Genomic DNA, 23,716 nt, shown 5'->3' on the forward strand with positions numbered 1-23,716 from the left:
CCGCCAGAAAGCCGCCGAGCTTCTCGAGCTTTTGCTGCGCATGCGCCCACGCTGCCCTCTCCTCTCGAGTTCGCTTGGCGTGGGGGGGAACCCACTGCTCCGCGCGTGCGCAAAATCTTCCTGCGCATGCGGGAAAAGGGGAAGCGGAGAATTCTGTTCGAGGGACCGCGAAGGACTTCGTTTTATTGGCTTGTCCTGCCTCAAATGCGAAGGCTGAGTCGCTGCGCCTCCACAGGAAATGTACGTACTGAGGTGGAGGAAAGCTGAGCTGTGAGACTCTTTGCCACAAGGAAAACACTGGCGAGGAACGTAGCCCTTTCCAAAGGTTGATTTGATGATGATGATGATGATGATGATTATAATAATAATTATAATTTATTTATACCCCGCTCCGAATCTGGCTGGGTTGCCCCAGCCACTCTGAGCGGCTTACAACACACATTAACATAAAAAAACATAATAATAAAACAATATACACACACACACATATATACACAGAATGGTAAAATATATGTGTGTGTGTGTGTGTGTGTGTATATATGTGTGTGTGTGTGTGTGTGTATAATTTATATATTAGATAATAATAAAATAATAAAGCATCAGACATTAATATTAATAATTAGATCCTATGTTAAAAGTCACAATACCTGTAAAATAAACAATGATCAAGATCAAATAAAGCACTATTCTACTATTCTAGGGCTGCCATACATATGTCCTGGAATTCACCTCAGAAAATGCAAACCTTAAAGGTACTTAATATTAAATGTAAGAGGCCTGGTTGGGTCAATTCCCTCTGTCTTCCATGTAGAGTGGTACCTCCGGTTATGAACTTAATTTATTCCGGAGGTCCGTTCTTAACACAAAACCGTTCTTAACCTGAAGCGCGTTTTCACTAATGGGGTCTCACGCCGCCGGCGCACCACTTCCGCTTGCATCCCGGGGCAAAGTTCATTATCAGGAGCACCTATTTCCAGGTTAGCGGAGCTTGTCGCCCAAAGCATTGGTAAGGAGGACGGTACGTAACCTGAGGTTCCACTGTACATTTTGAGCAGGGCAGAAGTTGTTTTCTGTCACCATGCAGATAGCATGTGGCCTGAGCCAGCAGAGCTCCTATGCTCAGAAACCAGGTAGCCTTCTATTCTAATAAAATACAATGATGATGCATTTATTGTTGGAAAACCATGGAAGTCTCCAAAAGGTGAGAAATAAAACTTGGCACAGGGTTACGATGATACACTGCAAACTCAAAGCACTGGATTTTTCATATAGACCTCAAACGTAGTTCAGTCTAGTGCAAAAGCAGCAGGTTGGTGAATGTGATGGTTCATACACTTACGGAAATAGTCTAACCACAGAGATGTTTTTCTTTCTATGCCGGAAACACCTGCTTAGAAAAGAAAAGAAAAAAAACACGGTTCAGTCAAACTCTGTAGAAAAGAAACAGAATAATCCTCCTTCTGCAAATTTCTTTAAAATTAGATTGAATCTGCATGGTTGATTTCAACCAGAATCCCCTAACTGAAATGTTTCACACATGGGGGAAACAGAAGCCGTCTTTTTCATAGGCAAGCATGTTTGTTGTTTCACGTGTACCACAGTCCTTTAAAACTTGACTTATTCCTAAAGAAGACTGTGATGGGTAGGCACTTCAAAAACTTGCACTTACAAGAGCAATAAACACCCATACACAATAAACAGCCATATGGAAGCATTCATCATTAGAAAGTGCTGTTGCTGTTGCTGTTGCTGTTGCTGTTGTTGTTGCTGCTGCTGCTGCTGCTGCTGCTGCTGTTAGTCACCAGTCTGTTACCCGTCTGACTGGGTTACTCCAGCCACGCTGGGTAGTTCCCAACCAAATATTAAAAACACAACAATGCATCAACCATTAAGAATTTCCCTGTACTGCCTTCAGATGTCTTCTAAAAGTCACAAAGTTATTTATCTGTTTGACATCTGATGGGAGGGCATTCCACAGGGTGGGTGCCACTACCGTGAAGGACCTCTGCCCAGCGGCGTAGCGTGGGTTGTCAGCACCCGGGGCAAGGCAAGTAATTTGCGCCCCCTAACCCGTGGATTTGCGCCCCCTAACCTGTGGATTTGCGCCCCCTAACCCGTGGATTTGCCCTAACCCCAGATGTTGCACCCGGCCCCCCCTGCACCCCCCACGCTACGCCACTGCCTCTGCCTGGTTCCCTATAACTTCACTTCTCGCAGGGAGGGAACCACCAGAAGGCCCTTGGAGCTGGACCTCAGTGTCCAGGCAGAACGATGGGGGTGGAGACGCTCCTTCAGATATACTGGACCAAGGCCGTTTAAGGACTTTAAAGGTCAGCACCAACACTTTGAATTGTGCTCGGAAACGTACTGGGAGCCAATGTAGGTCTTTCAGGACTGGTGTTATGTGGTCTCGATGGCCACGCCCAGTCACCAGTCTAGCTGCCACATTCTGGATTAGTTGTCATTTCTGAGAAACCTTCAAAGGTAGCTCCACATAGAGCACATTGCAGTAGTCCAAGCAGGAGATAACCAGAGCATGTACCACTCTCCATCCTCCAACTGCCACCAGACACTCACACAGGATGTTCAACATTCTCTCTGGTTCTGATTTAAACGAGGTAAAGCTGGGTATCATCCACATACTGATGAACACCCAGCCCAACCCCCCTGATGATCTCTCCCAGTGGCTGCATGTAGATGTTGAAAAGCATGGCGGAGAGGACGGAACCCTGAGGCACCCCACAAGTGAGAGCTCAGGGGTCTGAACATCCAACCCCCGAATTCACCTTCTGGAAACGGCCCCGGAGGAAGGAGCGGAACCACAGTATAACAGTGCCCCTAGATCCCCTAGACAGTCCCAACGAAAGAAGAATGAATACAAAAATTTACGGAACACACAGAAATGGCAAAACTTAGCAGAGAAATAAGAAATCAAGATAACTAACTTTTTTATAAAAGAATGGAAATGGTTTGTTGAATATTTACAAACAAACTGTAAACAGATAAGAACATTGGCGAGATTATTGTAATAACCTGCAGTTTTATAAGAGTATACATTAAAGTAGATGAATAAAGGATTAAGTTAAGGTAATTTGGAATATACAGAAAATCTAAAAAATAAATTTAAGCAACCACAGAAAGAGGGGGAAGGAAGTCGAGTTTTGAAATGTTAAAAGCATTGTAAAATTATTGAAATGTATACAATTGAAAATCGTAAATAAAAATTAAAAATAAAATAAAATAAATACCATGGTTGATGGTATCAAAAGCCACTGATTTCCACCTCTGTCCCTAGCCTGCCAAAGATCATTGACCAGCACGACCAAGGTGGTTTCAGTCCCATGATGAGGCCTGAATCCCAATTGAAAAGGTTCCAAATGGTCCACATCCTCCAGATGTGCCTGGAATTGTTCAGCGACCACCCTGCTCATTCACCTTGCCTGGGAATGGGAGATTTGACACCTACTGGTGCCTTCCAGCCCACTGTTTGAGAAACACTCCTATAAGTAATTTTAGGTGGTTCACTTTTATGGAAGTCACATTGCTTATTGGTTTATGTCAAGTATCCTACCCATCAGACATAAATTCTCATCTTTAGGTGGTAGAATATAGTTTATCTCCAATTACAATCTCAAGGATGGCTACATTTGGCATTCTTTGATGCAAACCAATATTATAGGTCCATTGGGAAAAATCCAACAGCCACAGCAGGATTTTGTTAGGGTCAACCAAAATGTCAAAATGAGATGAGCAATCTTTCAGATTACTCAGAGCTTTATCAAAACTCGGGAAGTGTGGGGGAGAGAGCAAGATAGGCTTGATGGAAAGCCCCTAAGTCAGTTTTGAGAGAGAAAGAGAAAGCAGAAGGAATTGTGTTGACTTAGAATAGCCTCTGCTAGGTGCTAAACTTAAAGTTTTGGGTTGTCACATGCATGCTTGCATGCAAATAGTCTTTGCCTTTAATAGCTACATAGTGGGCAGAACCCAATACATAGAGATTTTCCTATGCCTTCGCTCAAACCATGATAAACTTCTCCTATTCTTCTTTTAAAAACTGAATTGAGTGTTCAACATAAACTGCGTAATAGGCAGATTATTATTATTTTTTAAAAAGCTTCACCTAGGAATTTCTGCCCATGTTCTACTTATGCTGAATGAGCAATTCTTTGTGTAAAAAGTGGCAATCCTATTTAGCTTTGCTATAATTTTTCTAGTAGAGCTTTTTTGAGAGTTGATAAAAACTCTAGTTTGTTGAAATGCAGCAATTGCATTGTCTTGTTGAATTTCTGTTATTCATTTGTTAAAAACATGGGGACTGGGGAGCAGTCCTCAGAAATTGCTAGACCTAGACCTAGAGGGCACAATTGTTATTCTGTTGTTTTGCACTTAAAAACTAGATAAGAATGAGGTACGGTAATCTCCTGCATCTTTGATTTTATTACAGTACCTGCTGTTGCTCTTAAAAGGATTATAGTTAAAAGGCTGCCCTTTAGCTATTACACCTACTCTGCTGTTGCCCTGATAAAAAGATGTTTGAGATAAAGCCAAAACCTCCAGATGTTGCAATTTTTCCTTAAGAGTGAGTTGCACCAACTGCTTGATCATTTTGATTGGCAATTTCTGAAACTTTCCCAACTCTAGAATAGCCTTTTGAGATTTGGGCAAAACTTTATCCAGCATAGAGATGCAAAAACGACCCATTTTATATTGAAGAAAGGGAGTATGTTCTCTACCCCAATTCCCCATCCCCTTTGTTTCTGGGGGTCTTCCTAAAATAAGGTCAACAACTTTCAGGGTGTCCTGGCTTTTGCAGTACCATCCCTGCACAATTTAAACCGTTTCTGAAAAGACTCATATTTTCTCAGCCATTTTTATGGAGTGATTCTGGAGTTTCATTTGGGTTACAAAAACTATAGTGCATTTTTTAAACAACAAGAACCGAGTTGTATTATGTTTTCTTTGTTACACTAGGCCAAATGTGTGGTTTATGGACTGGCTAATTTAAGTGTTTTAAAAGTAGCAAAATTGGTGTCTTGAAATTACAGCCGCTGTGGTCTAGACAGCTTTAAGTGAAGGAAATCATAGGTGTGAGTCCTACGCACAGCTGTCAATGTTTCCCTTTCTTAAAGGGAAATTCCCTTATTCCGAATAGGATTCCTTGCAAGAAAAGGGACAAGTTGACAGCTATGCCTACTTCTTTTGAAAAACTTTCATTAGCTGGCTAGTTGGCTGCAGGGGCAAAGCCATCTTAAATAGGGCTGCCATATGTCCGGACATTACTGGGATTTCAAAGGCGGAATTGAAGTCCAGAGGGAATTTCCGAAAGGCTGTGATTTGTCCTGGATCTTAGGCAAGCGTGGGGTTTTTTGTTTTTTTAATAAAAGGTAATCAATTTTGGGGTTTTCCTAAAAGTAGCTCAACAGCTTTGGGGGTGTCCTTGTTTTTTACTTTTTGAAATATTGCTTGCCCATTCTGCCTAGTGATTGGCTGAAGTAAGGAGTCTCCGCACCTTTCAGCTGCACCCCTTACCTGCACATACTGCTACCTGAGACTGCCGGCAAAGATTCAGCCCCAGCTAATGTGGCCAGTGGACAGGGATGACAGCTGCTTTAGTCCATTGGCTGCTGGAAGTTCACTGGTTCCTCGTCATCCAGGAGAGAGTGCTTCAGTGTCCTCCAGACACAGCACACAGCAGTGGCAAATACATTTCTCACAGAGCCATACTAATGAATGTTGCCTTTCCTGTTTTCCAGGTTAGCAGCGGCTACCCAGGTCAGCGCCGCATTACAAGAAAAAGCATTCTTTAAAAGAATCACTGCGCAAAAGGATTTGCAAAAGAGAGGATGTGTTGAATGTAGAGTTGGAAACAAACTCAAGAGTCATCTAGTCTAAACCTCTGCAATGCAGGAATCTCAACTATAAAAAAAGGTAAAGGACCCCTGGACGGTTCAGTCCAGTCAAAGGCAACTACGAGGTTGCGGCACTCATCTCAATTCTTTTTTTTTTAATAAGGAAATTATTATTTATATGCCGCCCATCTTGCTGTGTTTCCCCAGCCGCTCTGGGCGGCTCCCAACAAAATATTAAAAACACGAGAAACCATCAAACATTAAAAACTTGCCTAAACAGGGCTCCCTTCAGATGTCTTCTAAAAGTCAGGTAGTTGTTTATTTCCTCGACATCTGGTGGGAGGGCGTTCCACAGGGCGGGTGCCACCACTGAGAAGGCCCTCTGCCTGGTTCCCTGTAACCTCACTTCTAGCAGCGAGGGAACCACCAGAAGGCCCTCGGAGCGGGACCTCAGTGGGTGGGGGTAGAGCTGAACAATGGGGGTGGAGACGCTCTTTCAGATATACTGGGACGTTCACAGGGCAGTGCTGAATTAAACCCTGTGGAGGCCCCTTGGCGGTGAAAATGTGGGCGGGGGGCAGGCCTCATGTGCACGCTGGAATAACATTGAACTAAGAAACATTGAACTGTTGTGGAACCCCTAAAAAGTGTGGGGCCCATAGGCCAGTGCCTACTCTGCCTATTTGGTAATCCAGCCCGGCCCCTTTGGCTGCAGGAGACAGAAGAAACAGAAGTTAAGGGACGCCTCCTGATGTCCTGCAGCTGTTCCCCACAATGAAATGGAAGGCTCAACATTTGTCAGGCACTTTCGGATGCTCAGCAGCCCTGTGTGGTTACAACAACCCTGTAAAGTAGGCTGGTGCTATGTGCTCCCCAAATTGCAGCTGAATCCCTCGCAGATTGGCACCCAACCTCTGCTTAAAAACCTCCAAGGAAGGAGAGTCCACCACCATCCCAGAGAGTCTTACCATCAGAAAGTTCTTCCAAATCTCCTTTCCTGCCCTCCCCTCTGGAGTAGCAGAAAGCAAGCTTGCTCCCTCTTGCAGCCCTCAGATATTGGAAGTTGGCTCTCCTCTCTCCTCTCAGTCTCCTCCAGGCTAAAAAGACCTAGCTGCCTCAACCGTTCCTCACGAGGCTTGGTTTCCAACTGCCTCAACCGTTCCTCACGAGGCTTGGTTTCCAACTGCCTCAACCGTTCCTTATGAGGCTTGGTTTCCAACTGCCTCAACCGTTCCTCATGAGGCTTGGTTTCCAACTGCCTCAACCTTTCCTCACAAGGCTTGGTTCCAACCGTTCCTCATGAGGCTTGGTTTCCAGACCCTTCATCATCCTAGTTGCCCTCCTCTGCTCACCTTCCAGCTGCTCAATATCCTTCTTCAACTAGCCTGCACTGACTGGCAGCAGCTCTCCAGGGTTTTGGATGGGGGGGGGACATTCCCAGCCCACCCCAGATATGCCGCCCAGGACAGAAGAGCTACACGCAAAGCAGATGGTCCAATCCTGCGCTATGGAGACCCCTAGCCTGCCTTGAAGGATGTGGGGATGATCTCCTCGGAGCTGGACCTCAGTGTCTGGGCGGAACGATGGGGGTGGAGAAACTCCTTCAGGTACACAGGGCCGAGGCTGTTTAGGGCTTTAAAGGTCAGCACCAACACTTTGAATTGTGCTTGGAAACGTACTGAGAGCTAATGTAGGTCTTTCAGGACCAGTGTTATATGGTCTTGGCACCTGTTCCCCATCACCAGTCTAGCTGCTGCATTCTGGATTAGTTGTAGTTTCCAAGTCACCTTCAAAGGTAGCCCCACGTGGAGCGCATTGCAGTAGTCCAAGCGGGAGATAACCAGAGCATGCACCACTCTAGCGAGACAGTCTCCGGGCAGGTAGGGTACCAGAGGGAGCCGGCGTTTGTCCACAGACAGCTTTCCGGGTTATGTGGCCAGCCATTAAAACTGTCTAGGCAGCACAAGGAAAAAATATCTTTGTTCCAATGCAGCAGAGAAGTTCTTGTGTTATTATGGCCTGCTGTTTCTCGAATAAGACCCCGTCCTCCCCTCCTAGGAAGGCCAGATGTAAAAGTGGATCGAGCTCTTCCACCTTTCATAAATGGATGTGAGAAATTTTGTGGATTTCCTTCTACACTACTATTAAAGGTGGAGGAACTCAGTCTATTCCTTTTCCTGCCTACCAGATGACTATTGAAGCTGAAGAGAGCATCCAAGGTATATACAGTATGTTAATATGTTAATATGTCATTGATCCGAGGTCGCTCAATGCACTGTAAGGAATGAGCATGTTGCTTTGAGTTGGGATTTCAACCTAGGCCTCTCCCAGTCCTAAAATCATTGCACAACTTATGATTCTGATATGCCATGTGGATATATCAGGTTGCAACCTCATGTGGGTTGGCTAGGTTGCAAACTCAGGAGTCCTCTTGCACCTTTACATTCACTGCTCAGTGAGACCATGAATCAAGAGGCTTTGAGCCACTCCACCCTGGAGGGTCTTTGGTAGTGGATTTTACTGGACTGTCCACTGTCAGGCTTCAGGGAATCCTATCCCTTCCACTGTGGCAGCAAAGAAGCAGATAAAGAAAAAGAGTTCTTATCAAGTAGTTTATTCAATATTCGCAGCGAGAAACAAAGGAATGCAGTCTCTCTTAGATAATGGCATTGCCCAGGTAATGTCCCACCCCCTCCGTCTCTCCTATTCTACGTCATCCCTGCGCCAGCTGATCTGTGCTTTCTGCCTCTGAGCTTTCTGTTCTCCTACTCTCAATGCACTCCTGGGAGAGGGGGGTCAGGAATACTTTCCTGAGACACTGAGTCTGTTAGCTGTCTCTCCCCTGGTGCTGCTTCTTCCTGCTGCTCTCCCAATATTTCCCAGCTTCTCCCCTCTGCAGCCTCTGAACTGTGCCCTTCCGCAAACCACTGTTCTAAATCTATACTGTCCTCCTCTTCTTGGGAAGGTGCAGGAAGAGGGGGAGGGTGGTTCCCACCATTCCTTCTCAGTCCAGTCCTTGACATCCACACAGTATTCAGCTTCATTAATGCTTCAATACTTTCCCCATGCTGCTGCGTCATTGCTGTTTGGAGGAGCACACTTGCCCGATAGAGCAGCAAAAGGACTAGGAAAAGAACCCCGGACATTTGTGGTGTAAGAACTTAAAAGCGGATTTCAGCCAGAAGCTACAGACCGGCAACAAAGCAGACCACTTTTTGCCTTGCCATTTCGTCACCCCAAATGACCCTCCTTAAGGGACGAAAAGACGCTGTTTGCCACAAATGACTTTATATGATTTTTATTTCAAGAAAACTAGAGTTCAGAAACATATACATGAGGAAATGGTGCATATGCTGTTTTAGTGCTCATCTAAAATGGACATTTAACATCAGAAACAGAAGGCTGTAATTCGTATCTCACCTGTTCCGTTTAAATCATTAGCACTACTTTATGTGCCCTAAAAGCTTCCTGTTTTTACAGGAAAGAGCATTTATGAGCACCTCCTTTAATCTCTTCCACCTAGGTGTCTAATTTAAGCATGGTCCCTCAAAATGGGAAGCAGTTTCCATTCTGCCCACTCACCCTTGGTTGCCACAGCAAGCAAAGAACTTCTCGAAAATTAAATATGGATTATCTCATCGGTGCAATCACTGGTAGTTGAACTGAGACCGCAAAGCAAAGTTCATGATAAAGCACTGAAGAGGTTCTCAGGATGTTCTGGTCACATGTTTCGATAACAACTTCCTGTATTCTCAGCCTGTCATTTGTGATGCTGATTCAAATATGCAGGGAATGTCAGAATATATTCTACGCTATGACACTACATGTGTAGACAGGACTGCCAAATGAACAGGGGAAAAGATGTCTTGGTCTGAACCTGTGCCTTTCCCTGAAGCTTGTTCTGCAAAAATCAGGAGGAGAAGCCCTTTATGGCACAAGAATAAGTGGCGTCTGCACAGCAGCCTGTTGTCAAAGGCACAGGAGCAGGAGCTGCTTAAAAAGTTGGCAGTCCCATGCAGACGTTCTGCACTTGCAGTCATCTGTGGTGTGTGGATTGGCAAGGCCATGTGGGGTAATTCCAGGATATAGTTTTAAAAAGAAATAGTTCCACAATGGATAATTAGCTAAGGGACCCCCCCCCCCCACCGTAGGTGGCGATAACAAGTAGTTTGAAGGATCCATGAAAGTTGCAAATCATGATATCTAAGTTGCCATGTGCAGAGGCAGTCTACTTGCAAGTAACAGGAAGTGGAGACAAGAGGGGAGAACTGTTCATGTCCGGCATGAGAGCTTTCAGAGGTGTGAGACTGGCCATTTTTGGATACAGGATAATTGGGCCAGAACGATAAACCCTGGTATGACCCACCTAACAAGATAATTCTGATCTTCTTAGAATGCGTGTAGATTGTAGGGAACACATGAGTGTTGGAGGCAAATCCACCCTCCTTCTCCAACAAAACTGCTACCAGATTACATCCTTGTATCTAGTAAGGTTAATGGCAAGATCTAAACAGCCAACAGTTCGAGCTGTTAACAATCCCAGCTAATAAACTTCATGGATTGTTTTCTATGACTTCCCTGCAGGAAAGCTACTGACATTCCCATTTAGTTTCTGTTAAAGGGCGTTAAATTTCATCCTGGGAAATATGTATTACACACTTCTTAGCTTTAGATTCACATATTCAGGTCTCATATATAAATGGTCAGTTACATTTTCAACCCAGCTTTTGGATCCTCCAACAAAACCATGTATTTTGTAAAGGTTGCTCTCTTTTTTCCTGTCTTTCTTCTGGCCTTTACTAATGATATGCAGGCAGAATTTCTACAGGTGAAGCTTTGTCAGGAATGAGGTTCCAGTGGTGAGGAACGCTTTGATCCTATTGAATTTTTGCCCACCTGGAACCTGTGGCACACACAGGAAGCCTACCAGAAGAAATAAAATAAATGGCCACCTTACTAATTCCTTTGTGCTCATATCCCAGGGCAGACAGAAGAGCTGCCTACTTCTTAAAGGGAGAATCTCTGCCTTGAACTGGTATGAAGAAGCAAGTAAGAGTAGCTTGTCTCATCACAATACCACCAAGACAGTAATTTATGCTTGCAGGACTTATAACTTTCTGCCACATAGCTATTAAAAGCATGTCTCGCCACCACTGATCTTCAGCTGCGTCAGAATGATCAGAATTAACCCTCCACACTTGAGTAGACAGAATAGTTTTGTCCGATTTTCTTCACACTAGGAATTTGCTTCCGCAGACATCGGGCTGACACCAAATTCAAGTTATAAATTAAACCAAGTTAAACAAAATCAAACAGTGTAGCTCAGCCACTGATCCCCCTGCCCACTTGAGTCCCCAGGTAATCCTGAGGGCTGTCATGTGTGAGGTGGGTTGGCTGGTAGTTTCAGGAGCCTAATCTCCAGCACCAGTATCAAACTAAAACCCTGGTCGTACTTTGATGAAAGCCATGGCCCTGGAAGAAAACGTGCGCAAGTCTCCATCAGATTTCTCCAATCCATGATGCTTCACTGAAAAGCAAGATTTCGACCGCCATGGAATAAATACATTCCAAAATCCCCCACAATGCTAACAACGCGCTCCTGTTCAAAAGTCTCCAGTTCAGCTTTTGTTCCGTCGATGCCGCTGGGAGCCAAATGGGACCATCGCATCCTTATGGGGAAGGGCAATCCCATTCCGTTCTTCGCAAACGAAGTTCCCACCATGCTGGTCACAGCCCACCACGAATGCTAACACGGTGTGCTCCTGTTTGTCAGCCTTCGCGGCGGTGCCCTTCTGTCGCTCAAAAGGGAGTCTGTTTTGTGAGAGAGGCGGAAAAGGCCAAGTTGGAGTTTAAAAGACCTTGCACTCGTTGACTGAGAAAAGCTTCCTCCGGGCTCGTTTCCTTGCTTGGTTCACCGCTGTCCGGACGGCACACTCAAACACCTTCTGGACGCCCCTGTTGGCAAGAGATGAGCATTCCACAAAGGCCTTTGCTCGGATGTCCCTTGCCAGCCGCTTCCCGAGCAACGGGCTGATGCAGGAGGCGCTGTGAGGTCCCGTCTCCCTCTGGTCAATCTGGGTAGCCACCACCAGAATGGGAATACGAGGCAAATGTGTCCGGATCTCCGTAACCCATTTGCTCCTCAAGCTGAGGAACGAGTTCTGGTTGGCCACCGAGTAGCACAGGAGAATCACGTCAGCCTGCTGGTAGGAAAGGGGGCGGATGCCTTTGAAGGCATCGCTGCCAGACGTGTCCCAAAGGCCTAAGCTGATCTGGGCGCCATCCAGGAAGACGTCGACCCCAGTGTTCTCATAAACAGTGGGTCTGTAAGTGTCCGGGAAAGTCTCCGAAGTAAAGCGCAGCAGCAGAGCCGTTTTCCCGACAGCCGCATCTCCTACCAGGACACATTTGACCGAATCCAACATTTCCTCAAAGGTTACTTATTCTAAAAGAGAACCTGGATGAGGACTTCCTGTGGTCCCGCTACTGTGAGCGCCATTCAGCAGGAATCTGCCCAGGTTTCCGCAGTGTTTTCTTGGCAGTTTTGCTCCAGGAGCCGAAATCTTCTGCTCTCCCACTCAATATTGACGCTTTTCAGAGAGTTAAATACGTTCTCTACAAAAACAAGAAGAGAGTACAGATGTGATTTTTTGTTGCAAGTCACAGGTCATTAGAGATTTATTGTGATTACATTTTCCCTGTCCAGTTTGCGTCCACAATTCTCCCCACACCTTTTTTCATCCTTATAAAAACCCCTGTGTAGTAGCTTTGATGGTGAGATATTACCCCTGGTGCAGCATCAGCACTTGGTAAGCTTTGTTGCCAAGCACATATCTGAAGCTGGGTCTTACAGCACTTTTTCCAACCCAAGTCCGCTTTCTTAAACTTCTACCATGCTTCTAATGTACATGAAGGTAAAGGTAAAGGACCCCTGGATGGTTAAGTCCAATCAAAGGTGACTGTGGGGTTGCAGTGCTCATGACACTTCAGACTGAGGGAGCTGGCCTTTGTCCACAGACAGCTTTCCGGGTCATGTGGCCAGCATGACTAAACCGCTTCTGGTGCAGTGGAACACCGTGATGGAAACCAGAGCTCACGGAAACACCGTTTACCTTCCTGCCGTAGCGGTACCTATTTATCTACTTGCACTGGTGTGCTTTCGAACTGCTAGGTTGGCAGGAGCCAGGACAGAGCAGCGGGAGCTCACCCCGTCATGGGGATTCAAACAGCCGACCTTCTGATCGGCAAGTCCAAGAGGCTCAGTGGTTTAGACCACAGCACCACCTGCATCCCATACATGACGGATAGAAGTACTGGCAAAATACTGGCACCATCAGGAGGACCTTCTAGAGGGGAAGTCAATGTTGGATCCTCCAGGCACCTTCGTACTACAACTCCCATCAGCCCAATGGTTCAGGAAGGTGGAAATTGTAGTCCCAAGAACATGTAGAAGGCACTCAGTTGGCTTCCCCTGTGAGCATTAGATCCTTCTGTTAGAATTCAGGTCTGCCGCTGAGTTGTCTAGCAGCAGCAAAAGCCTTTTAAAACTGGAGTGCTGAACCCTCCACAGACCTGCCAATTTCTCCTCCCTCAACTCCTCTCTACAGCTCCCTGAATTAACTGTTCCCTGTATAAGAATGCGGCTGCTTGCTTATTAGTGAGCTGTTCCAATATTTGTCGTCTTTTTAACAATGTCGTTTTCTAAAATTTAGAGGAAAACAGACACACAGAACCCAGAGGAAGTATCCACCGTCAACTCAAAGGGAAAGGAAAGCTGAATACAGAGGCGACCGTATCATTTTGTGACAGTAATACAGTCTGCCTCCATTTTTGGATGACGCACAAAGTTCTTTCCATGCTCCCTGAATTAACTGTTCCCTGTAGATGTGGCACCATCAAGAGAAGAATGGCACCTTTAAGATATTAGAATATATAGAACTTGCCAGCATGACAAATAGATTAAGAAATAAAGACGTAAAGATTTAAAAGAGGACTGGACATTATATATAGAATATATGGGAAAATATGATAACAAGAAAGTAAGTGTAACAGACAGGGGGAAATACTCAGCAGTAGATGTGACAAAGTGGGACAGTGTAAGGTAATGAAAATAATTTAGTAAAATAAGAAAATGCAGTCAATAAGACAACAGATAGGGAACCAGAGAAAGAGTGGAAGGAGAGTTTAAATTGAGGCTTATAAGAATTAATTAAATTGGAGAAACAAGCTATGTTACTATTATTATTTACAAATATATGTCTTATGTTCTCCCCCCTTTCTTATTACCATGTGTTTGACTGTAACATACTATGCTCTGATAATATGATAAAGCAGAAAATTCAAATAAACAATTAAAAAAACCTGTTCCCTGTAGCTGAACAGAGAATGTGGCCACTCACTTGTAAGTGAGCTACTTCAATTGTTGTCTTCTTTTAAAAAATGCAGCTTTTCAAAAATTTAAGGAAAATGCCACACAAAGTTCTCTCTCCAGAGGCTTCCTATTGCTGGATAGGAGTTGGGGGCTCCTCGATCGAGTACTTCCTTGTCAGGGTCTCCTCACTTACTCCTAACTTACTGTATTTCCTACTTCTAGCCTTTCACATTTTTAAAATTATTTATAACTTTCGTTTAAAACAAACAAATATATCAACAGGAAAAAATAAAGTAATTCTTACATATCAAACCTTGATTTCCCTCCCCTTCTTTCTGCAGTTCCCTAAATTTACTTTCCCCCCTGTGCATATCCCAATTTACTCTATTCTTTTCTTCATCCGTTTCATATAAGTTTTAGAAACTGCAAGTTTTTGCAATAATCCTGCTCATGTCTTAATTTGTTTACAATTTGTTTGTAAATATTCAACAAGTGATTTCCATTCCTTAATAAAAAGGAAAGTTGTAAGTTTCGCCATTTCTGCATAGTCCATTCATTTCCGTAGTTAGCCTTTCACATTTTAATCGCAAATAGGGTTGCCATGTTTCGAAGAGCAAAAAAGAGGGCACATTTGCCGACTTCTCCTTTTAAGGATGGGTCGCTATGACAACTCTACCCATGGAAGAGAGGGCATATGGCAACCCTACGCAGTTCACAAGATAGAAACACAAAATCTGCATTTGAAATAAAAACAAAATCAACCCAATAACCCCCTCCTAACACATTAGTGATGTATGGAAGTGAGAGCTGGACCATAAAGAAGGCTGATCGCCAAAGAATTGATGCTTTTGAATTATGGTGCTAGAGGAGACTCTTGAGAGTCCCATGGACTGCAAGAAGATCAAACCTCTCCATTCTTAAGGAAATCAGCCCTGAGTGCTCACTGGAAGGACATATACTGAAGCTGAGGCTCCAATACTTTGGCCACCTCATGAGAAGAGAAGACTCCCTGGAAAAGACCCTGATGTTGGGAAAGATGGAGGGCACAAGGAGAAGGGGACAAGAGGACGAGATGGTTGGACAGTGTTCTCGAAGCTACCAGCATGAGTTTGACCAAACTACGGGAGGCAGTGGAAGACAGGAGTGCCTGGCGTGCTTTGGTCTATGGGGTCACGAAGAGTCGGACATGACTAAACAACAACACATTTTTAAAGGGCATCGAATGTGAATCAGCCAAAGTCCTGGTTAAAGAGGAATGTTTTTGCCTGGCACCTAAAGGTGTATAATGAAGGTGCCAAGTGAACCTCCCTGAGCATTTATTTGCCTGGGTGTCTCACAAATTCCCTCTCCCTCTCCCCACACAAGTACTTCCAAAGCATTCAGATGCCACTGAGCATGGCATTTTCCGATTGACTTCGGCAGGAGCAGCACTAAATCCTATCGTTTTTATGAGAAAGATGCATCTTACCTACCCATAGGACTCACTGCAACCCAGATTCCTTATTCTTTCGTTAACCACAAAGGCAAACAAAATTCATTCCATCTGTAGAGTTATTGCCTTAACAGCTCCGGCCACAATAAGGTGCCGCTGGCAATTGTGGTTTTGCTGCTAAGAGACCAACACAGCTATTCCTCTGGAGCGGATTGTGAACCTCTCGTAGGCAACGTCCGATCCTCGGCGACGTGACTGCCCAGCACTCCAACTTCTGCTTGTCACCGTTTATAAGGCAATCGTTGCATCAGAAGAGGCACTTCCTGCTATGCATGTGTGCAACATGAATGGCTTGAGATAAAGTCTGACCCAATGTGGCACGCAAGCCTTCTTGGAAAGTTTTCGAAAGGGACACTTATTTCTGCGAACCGACCATGCGAACGGATTGGCAGATCCGTTCAGGGAACGGTCAGAACGTAACGTGGGAAACTTACATGATGTCAGAAAGCTACTTTAACTTTCCGACGAAAGAAGAATGGCAGGCGAAATTAATGGACTATGCAGAATTGGACAAAATGACAGGAAGGATTCGAAACCTGCGAGACCAGAGATTTACAGAAGATTGGAAGAAGTATATGAATTATTTGAAGAGCAGCTGTAATCAACAAATTACGCTAGTAGGACTACAAGAAGTTTTGTAAGGAAAATATACGAAGTGTTACAAAGTAGAAAAAGATAGAGATATTGGTTATGAGTTTGAAATGTAATAGGGAAGATAAGAAATGCATGTTGAGAGATTAGATTGGAAAATTTTCAGACAGGATTGATGGAAGTCAAAAATTTGAATAAGATGTAAAAGTATGTTTAATTACTGTTGAAAATGATATGTTAAAAAACCTAATAAAAATTATATATATATATAAAAAGAAAGCTACTTAACTGAATATGAGGGAGGTTAAAGGAAGGAAGACCAGCCAGGTTAAGATTTCAGAGTTTTCTCTGGAAGCAAGACATACGGTAAAGGAGCGGGGGAACAGACTGATGTTGTCAGACTACAACTCCCATCATTTCTGACCACAGGCTATGCTAACAGAGCTTGATAAGAATTAGAGTTCAGTTAGAACATAGGAAGGCGCCTTTGAACAAGTCAGACCATGGAGGTGGCAGGGATTGAAACTGACCCCTTCTGCTACAAAGTTAGCAAAAATGTACAAGACAAGTTCAAATATCTGCTGGAAATTTAAAGAAAAAGAAAGTGCCTTTTATCATATGTGGGCTTGTAAGGTAATAAAAGCTTTCTGGGAGATGATATATAATGAAATGGAAAAAATGTTTAAAATAACTTTTGCTTAAAAAAAACCAAACCAGAAGCTTTTTTATTAGGAATTACAGATACCGACATTCCGAAGGAGCAGAAAATACTTTTTATGTATGGAACAAAAGTGGCTTGGATGCTACTAGCCCAGAGATGGCAAGAAGATAAAGTCCCTACCAGAGAAGAATGGCAAACCAAGTTGGTGGATTATGCCAAGAAGGCAAAGCTGACTGGAAAACTCAGAAACCAAGAGGACAAAAACTTTATAAAAGAATGGGAAGAATTTATAAGTTATCTAGGAGACCACTGTAAGCAGATGGAAACAAGAGCAGGATTTTGACTCACTTGTAGTGTAAAAAACATTATGGATAATATGGTTTAATATAAAAACTAGGCTATGGACTAATATGCAGTTGTGGATGTTTAAGATAAGACTCCATGGACGAGATGGGGAGAAGTTGCGAGATTCGGAGAATCTCTACATACAGTATGATTTTATTGATGTGTGTTTATTTGTATATTTTTATCTGTAAAATTTAAAAAAATGTCTTGAAATGAAAAAAGAAACTGAGCCCTTCTGCATTCAAAGCAATGCCCTTTGCCAAGGATCATGGAACATAAGAAACTGTCTTATACAGAGTCGGACCCTTGGTCTAGCTAGCTCTTTAATGCCTAGCCTACACTGGTGACAGGGAGCCAGCCAGCAATAAATCACACGGGGTACGCAAAGTTACCGGTAACTCTTTATTCAAAGAAGCAAGGTTTGCTCGGAGAGCCATGCCTAATGAGCACAGCAACCCTTCTCTGTGAGTCTTGCCCCCATGGGGCAGTTGTGGAGGCTGAAGGTCCTCGCCTTCCCACAGCTGCCTAAATCTCCTCCTCCTCCAGATCCTTCCCAAGCAGGTGGCGCTGTGATCTAAACCACTGAGCCTCTTGGGCTTGCCGATCAGAAGGTTGGCGGTTCGAATCCCTGCAACAGAGTGAGCTCCTGTTGCTCCGTCCCAGCTTCTGCCAACCTAGCAGTTTGAAAGCATGCCAGTGGAAGTAGATAAATAGGTACCGCTGTGGCGGGAAGGTAAACGGCATTTCTGTGTGCTCTGGCACTCGTCATGGTGTTCTGTTGCGCCAGAAGCGGTTTAGTCCTGCTAGCCACATGACCCAGAAAGTTGTCTGTGGACAAACGCCCCCTACCTTGGCCTGAAAGCGAGATGAGCGCCGCAACCCCAAAGTAGCCTTTGACTGGACTTAACCATCCAGGGGTCCTTTACCTTTTACATCTACAAGAAATTTGAGACTAGGCCAGCATGCCTGTCTCTGCTGTTCCCTCTTCATACCTCTTCTGGTCCTGGGAGATCATGGGAGAGACTAGAGTGTTGAAGCAGCAGGAAGAGACACCCTGCCTGTCTCATCTCCACCTCTTGACCTCCCTCCTCTCCTGACTTTGATTCTGGACAGCTCTCTGCCACAGACTCTTTTCAGCTTCTGAACCTCCTCCTCCCAGTCTGCTCCCTTTTCTCCTTCTGACCACTCATTGCTGACCCACCAGCACTCCCAAGGCTTTGAGCTTTCTTGCCTTGGGGGTTCCCCAGCTAGTGACTACCACCATTCCTGTGTGCCTAACCAGTCCCATGACATCCAGGATTTTTCAGACAGCATCCCTCTCAGCCTCATGGGGGAATTAACCTGAGACTTTTTGCATGCAAGTAGATAACACAGTAGTGTTCCCAGTAGTGAATGAGAATGATTGTGGAATATGGATATAAAATTTAGTGATGAATGGAAGTGAGAGCTGGACCATAAAGAAGGCTGTTCGCCGAAGAATTGGTGCTTTTGAATTATGGTGCTGGAGGAGACTCTTGAGAGTCCCATGGACTGCAAGAAGCTCAAACCTATCCATTCTTAAGGAAATCAGCCCTGAGTGCTCACTGGAAGGACATATACTGAAGCTGAGACTCCAATACTTTGGCCACCTCATGAGAAGAGAAGACTCCCTGGAAAAGAACCTGATGTTGGGAAAGATGGAGGGCACAAGGAGAAGGGGACGACAGAGGATGAGATGGTTGGACAGGGTTCTCAAAGCTACCAGCAGGAGTTTGACCAAACTGCAGGAGGCAGTGGAAGACAGGAGTGCCTGGCGTGCTCTGGTCCATGGGGTCACGAAGAGTCGGACACGACTAAACGACAACAACAGATAACACAGTCTTTCCTCAGTGATAACTGGAGAGCCACAAGCTACCTTCCCCCTGCACTACAGAAAAGAAAAACAGATGGGGTACGAAGATTAGCATCTCTGTGCTCAGTTTTTCATGTTAACTGAAGGAAGTGTTTTTCAAGTTATAAGACTTGCCTCTGCATTTCTAAAGGTTTCTTAGCACAATTAGTTTGGGCTAGCACAATTAATTTGGGTTTATTTTGCACCCTTTGCTTATATTATTTGCATGGTTTTTAAAAAATAAATAAATGTTTGCTGTGCTTTTTAAAAGCTCAGAGTTCGGAAGTTTGCCTGACTGCAATTTTATTACAGCCATATCATAGCGAAGGGTCATTGTGTGTCAATGCAACTTTATGTACAGCACGAAAGCAGCAGTAACAGAGGAAGCTGGGGACCTTTGTGGGCTCCCATGCTCGTGCTTTCGTGTTAAATAGGAAATGTGAGAAAAAAGCCTCTGAGAAAAAAGGAAGGAGGTGGTTTGAGAGAATCCGGCACTGTCTCAGCTCTTCAAATTGTGTAGATTGGCCACAACAATCCTCTGGTTCTGCCAGGAAGGACCGAAGGTGGAGCCAAGGATCAGTTGTAAAGATTGACTGTGCAAAAGAAAAATCTACTCTGATGCATTCCAGGAGCATGTCTATCCCAGACACAAACTGGTAAAAGGCTCCCACTAAACTACAATTCCCAGAATTCTCTGGAGGACTGTTGAACAGCTACATTGTTATTAACGGATATGAGTTTGTTGTTTAATTATGTCCTAAAACAGGGGTTGTCATTTAATACGTTTAGGTTTTGTATGCCCTGCCTTTAGCTGGATATACTATGATTTTTTTTAACATTGTTGTAATTTTGGGAAAGCGTCAATAATATCCAGGAAAACCCACATCAGAAGTGTTGGTTTTTTGGCAATTTTTGCAAAAAAAAACTCAACAGCATTTGTGTCTGGATTTTCACTTTTTGGCAACCCAAAACAAAAATAAAGTAGCAATAAAACACACACGTGTGTGTGTGTGTGTGTGTGTGTGTGTGTGTGTGTGTCTGTCTGTCTGTCTATCTATCATCTATCTATCTATCTATCTATCTATCTATCTATATATATACACACACACACACACACACACACACACACTCCCGTTGCTTGGTCCCTGCTCTTGCCAACCTAGCAGTTTGAAAGCACATCAAAGTGCAAGTAGATAAATAGGTACCGCTCTGGCAGGAAGGTAATCGGCGTTTCCGTGCGCTGCTCTGGCTTGCCAGAAGCGTCTTAGTCATGCTGGCCACATGACCCCGAAGCTGTACGCCGGCTCCCTCGGCCAATAAAGCAAGATGAGTGCTGCAACCCCAGAGTCGTCCGCAACTGGACTTAACAGTCAGGGGTCCCTTTACCTTTTACAGTGGTACCTCGGGTTAAGAACTTAATTCGTTCTGGAGGTCCGTTCTTAACCTGAAACTGTTCTTAACTTGAGGTACCACTTTAGCTAATGGGGCCTCCTGCTGCCGCTGCACGATTTCTGTTCTCCTGAAGCAAAGTTCTTAACCCGAGGTACTGTTTCTGGGTTAGCGGAGTCTGTAACCTGAAGCATTTGTAACCTGAAGCATCTGTAACCCGAGGTACCACTGTGTGTGTATATATGGGGGGGGGGGTGTACACACACATACACACACAAGGTTTAGATCCCGGAAGAACGGCCTCTAAAGAAGATAAGCTCTCCCCTATATTACCCGGTAGGTCACTGCGCTCTGCAAGAAAGTTTCTCATTAAACTCTTCATCATACCAGAATCCTGCTCCACAGTAACTCAGAACAGGGCTTTCAGCCTGGCTGCCCCTAACCTGCAGAAAAGCATCCCTGTCTGAGATATGACAGATTCCCACAGTCTCTACTTTCTGGAAGACGTTTTTGTCAGGGTCAGCTTTTCCAGATGAATGAAAAGAGTCCCTTGCCACCAGTGGTGTGTGGTCTAGGGGGGCTAGGCCAGTCCCCTAAATGTTCCCCTGAAGCCTCCATCCCAAAACCCGGGAAGCTTCTGCCCAGCTTGGGACGATGCTCTGATGGCTCCAAGAGCCATCCTGCCACAATCCCATAGCCCACCCGCCTTTGAGAAGGAAGCAGAAGGGCTCTGGCATCCCGTCAGAGGCTCGCGATGCTCATGCGCACATAAACCCCCCAATTTGCTCTTGCAAGCTGACAGCTCTGGCCCTAACTGTCCCCCTATGCAAAATTTCACCCCACGCCCCCCCTCATTTAAACCATGGGTAGGCAAAGTAAGGCCTGGGGGCCAGATCCAGCCCAATCGCCTTCGAAATCTGGCCTGCGGATGGTCTGGGAATTAGCGTGTTTTTACATGAGTAGAATGTGTCCTTTTATTTTAAATTCATCTCTGGGTTATTTGTGGGGCCTGCCTGGTGTTTTTACATGAGTATAATGTGTGCTTTTATTTAAAATGCATCTCTGGGTTATTTGTGGGGCATAGGAATTCATTCATATTTTTTTTCAAAATATAGTCCGGCCCCCCACAAGGTCTGAGGGACGGTGGACCGGTCTCCTGTTGAAAAAGTTTGCTGACCCCTGGTTTAACCCTATCGTCAGCCACTGCCATTTGGGCTGCTCTTAAAGCCCTTTCTCGCTGCTTTTAGTGTTTCCCTGTAAGTTTGTGCATTCAGGGCCGTAGCCTGCGGAGGTCCCTCACAACAGATTAGGCAGGCACATGGAAAGAAGACAAAGTCCCGACCAGAGAAGGTTGGCAGATTAAATTGATGGATTATGCCGAAATGGCTAAAATGACCGGAAGAATCAGAAATCAGAAAAACCAAAATATTCATAAGGAATGGGGGAAATTTTCTAACTTATCTTAAAAAACCATTGTAAACAGTTAAAATCATTAGTAGGATTGGAATAACATTTGTAGTTTAATGGTGAATTTTGGACACAATGGAGGGGTAAAATTTAAAAAGATTATTTAAAAAGGATTATTTAAAAAGATGCAGGAAGAAATGATTAACAATAGTACCCACATTAGGGAAGGGGAAAGTCCAGGAGATTCTTTGGAATCTTGTTTTTGTGTGTTGGATATAGGATTGTAAAACTTTAGTCTGAAAAACCAAATAATTTTTATTTTATTTTAATAAAAGAGAGATTAGGCAGGCACCCCCTTGCTGAACTTTCAAGGAAAGGGTTTCTTGTACCTGCAAACCCATTAAGCTAGTATTTGTGTCTTTGTCTAGTTTTAGGAAGAATTTTCACAGTGTTGGTTTTCTGCATGGTTTATTTTTATGCACACCACTTAGAAAGGCTAATGATTAGGTCGTGTATGAAATTAATACGTAGCAACAATGAACAGCAATGACAGGTAAGTCTATATAGGGAAAGGAAGCCCCGTTTTACTTGTGCATTCATGGACATAGTACATTAGTACTATTTAACCGCTTTTTTCTTCCATTGTTAGTTCTGACTTTCATTCCACAGCTTCAGCTTAAAATAAAAGGGCCAGTGAGAAGCTTCAGACTTGTCCAAGACTCGCATCACTGCTTCCCCTCATATTTTTCCCCCTGCTTCGGTGAATCTGACTGTGGACCTGAGGGTTCTAGTCTGCAGCAAACAGGTTCACTAAAGTTTTCATAGCAGAGTTTTCTAATAGCTTCCAATGTGCAATGAACACCACTGTTTCAACAAGTTAGAAAAGACTTGCACAATAAAAGTAGGCAGGCTGCAAAGTCTCTCAGAAGTTGGAGCTCTTCAGGGGAGCAGTTTCAGAACAACCCGCCATGCAGTCAGTACAAGAGCGGGGAAAATATGTAAGGTTGACAGGCATTTTGATAGGCCATTTTCTTCTCTCTCTCTCTCTCTCACATTTGACTACTGGTTTTATGCAGTGCTTTTTTTCTAAACAAAAATTGTTTAGGGGTACTCTCATTTTGACTCAAGAAAATCAACATTTTATAGTTCAAATTGGGGGAAATAAATACAGTAAATGGACAAAAGTACAAAGATTCACAAGTGTTTAGGGGTATGTGTACCCCTGCGTACCCCCCAGAAAAAAGCACTAAACATATGTATGTGTGTTTACCTTATGCAATTATCAAAGTACTGGTTTTATGTATAATTCAGATTTTTTAGGTCAGCTTGTTTCAACTTCTGACTTTGATTGATCATTTTGATGCATATTTTAATTAGAGGTCTGAGGTTTTTAACAATGAAGCTGTATACAATTTTGGAAAATGAATAAACAAACAAAAGAATCCATTGCTATTTCTGAGTAATTAAGCTGGGAAGCGAAGCAGAACCCTGAATTTTAATGTTTATGGAGCGGTTCCCCAACTATTCAAACCACTCAAATGAAAAGTCAGGGTGTATCATTCCCTTGAATGAAAAAAAAAAGACAGATTTCAGCTTCAGCACTTGCCTAAAAATGGCCTTCATACTGTAAACTGTGTGCTATATCATTTGAAGGTTCAGCCCAAGACCTTTGGCTGTAAGATTTTGTACCTTTTAAGCACATGTGTTACAACTTATACAGCAAAGGAAGCATAAAGCTGAA

General features: G+C 44.1%; 1 protein-coding gene and 1 long non-coding RNA gene across 4 annotated transcripts in view; one reads left to right on the forward strand and one right to left on the reverse strand.

Annotated features, from left to right (window-relative positions):
• The window catches only part of LOC114604680 (uncharacterized), a 24,207-nt gene continuing 491 nt past the window's right edge, over positions 1–23,716 (forward strand). The window contains exons 1-2 of the long non-coding RNA XR_013394278.1: positions 1–240; positions 5,754–5,928. This is a non-coding gene — a long non-coding RNA (uncharacterized LOC114604680). The remainder of the gene's footprint in view (positions 241–5,753; positions 5,929–23,716) is intronic.
• Positions 9,929–23,716, reverse strand: part of RHOH (ras homolog family member H) — a 23,092-nt gene continuing 9,304 nt past the window's right edge. For all 3 annotated transcript variants that reach the window (XM_077934374.1, XM_077934373.1, XM_028745041.2), the window contains one exon: positions 9,929–12,464. In XM_077934374.1, coding sequence (XP_077790500.1) covers positions 11,699–12,274 — 576 coding nt within the window. In that variant the 5' untranslated portion in view covers positions 12,275–12,464 and the 3' untranslated portion in view covers positions 9,929–11,698. The remainder of the gene's footprint in view (positions 12,465–23,716) is intronic.

Source organism: Podarcis muralis, chromosome 9 (genome assembly GCF_964188315.1).
Source record: "Podarcis muralis chromosome 9, rPodMur119.hap1.1, whole genome shotgun sequence".
NCBI lineage: Eukaryota > Metazoa > Chordata > Lepidosauria > Squamata > Lacertidae > Podarcis > Podarcis muralis.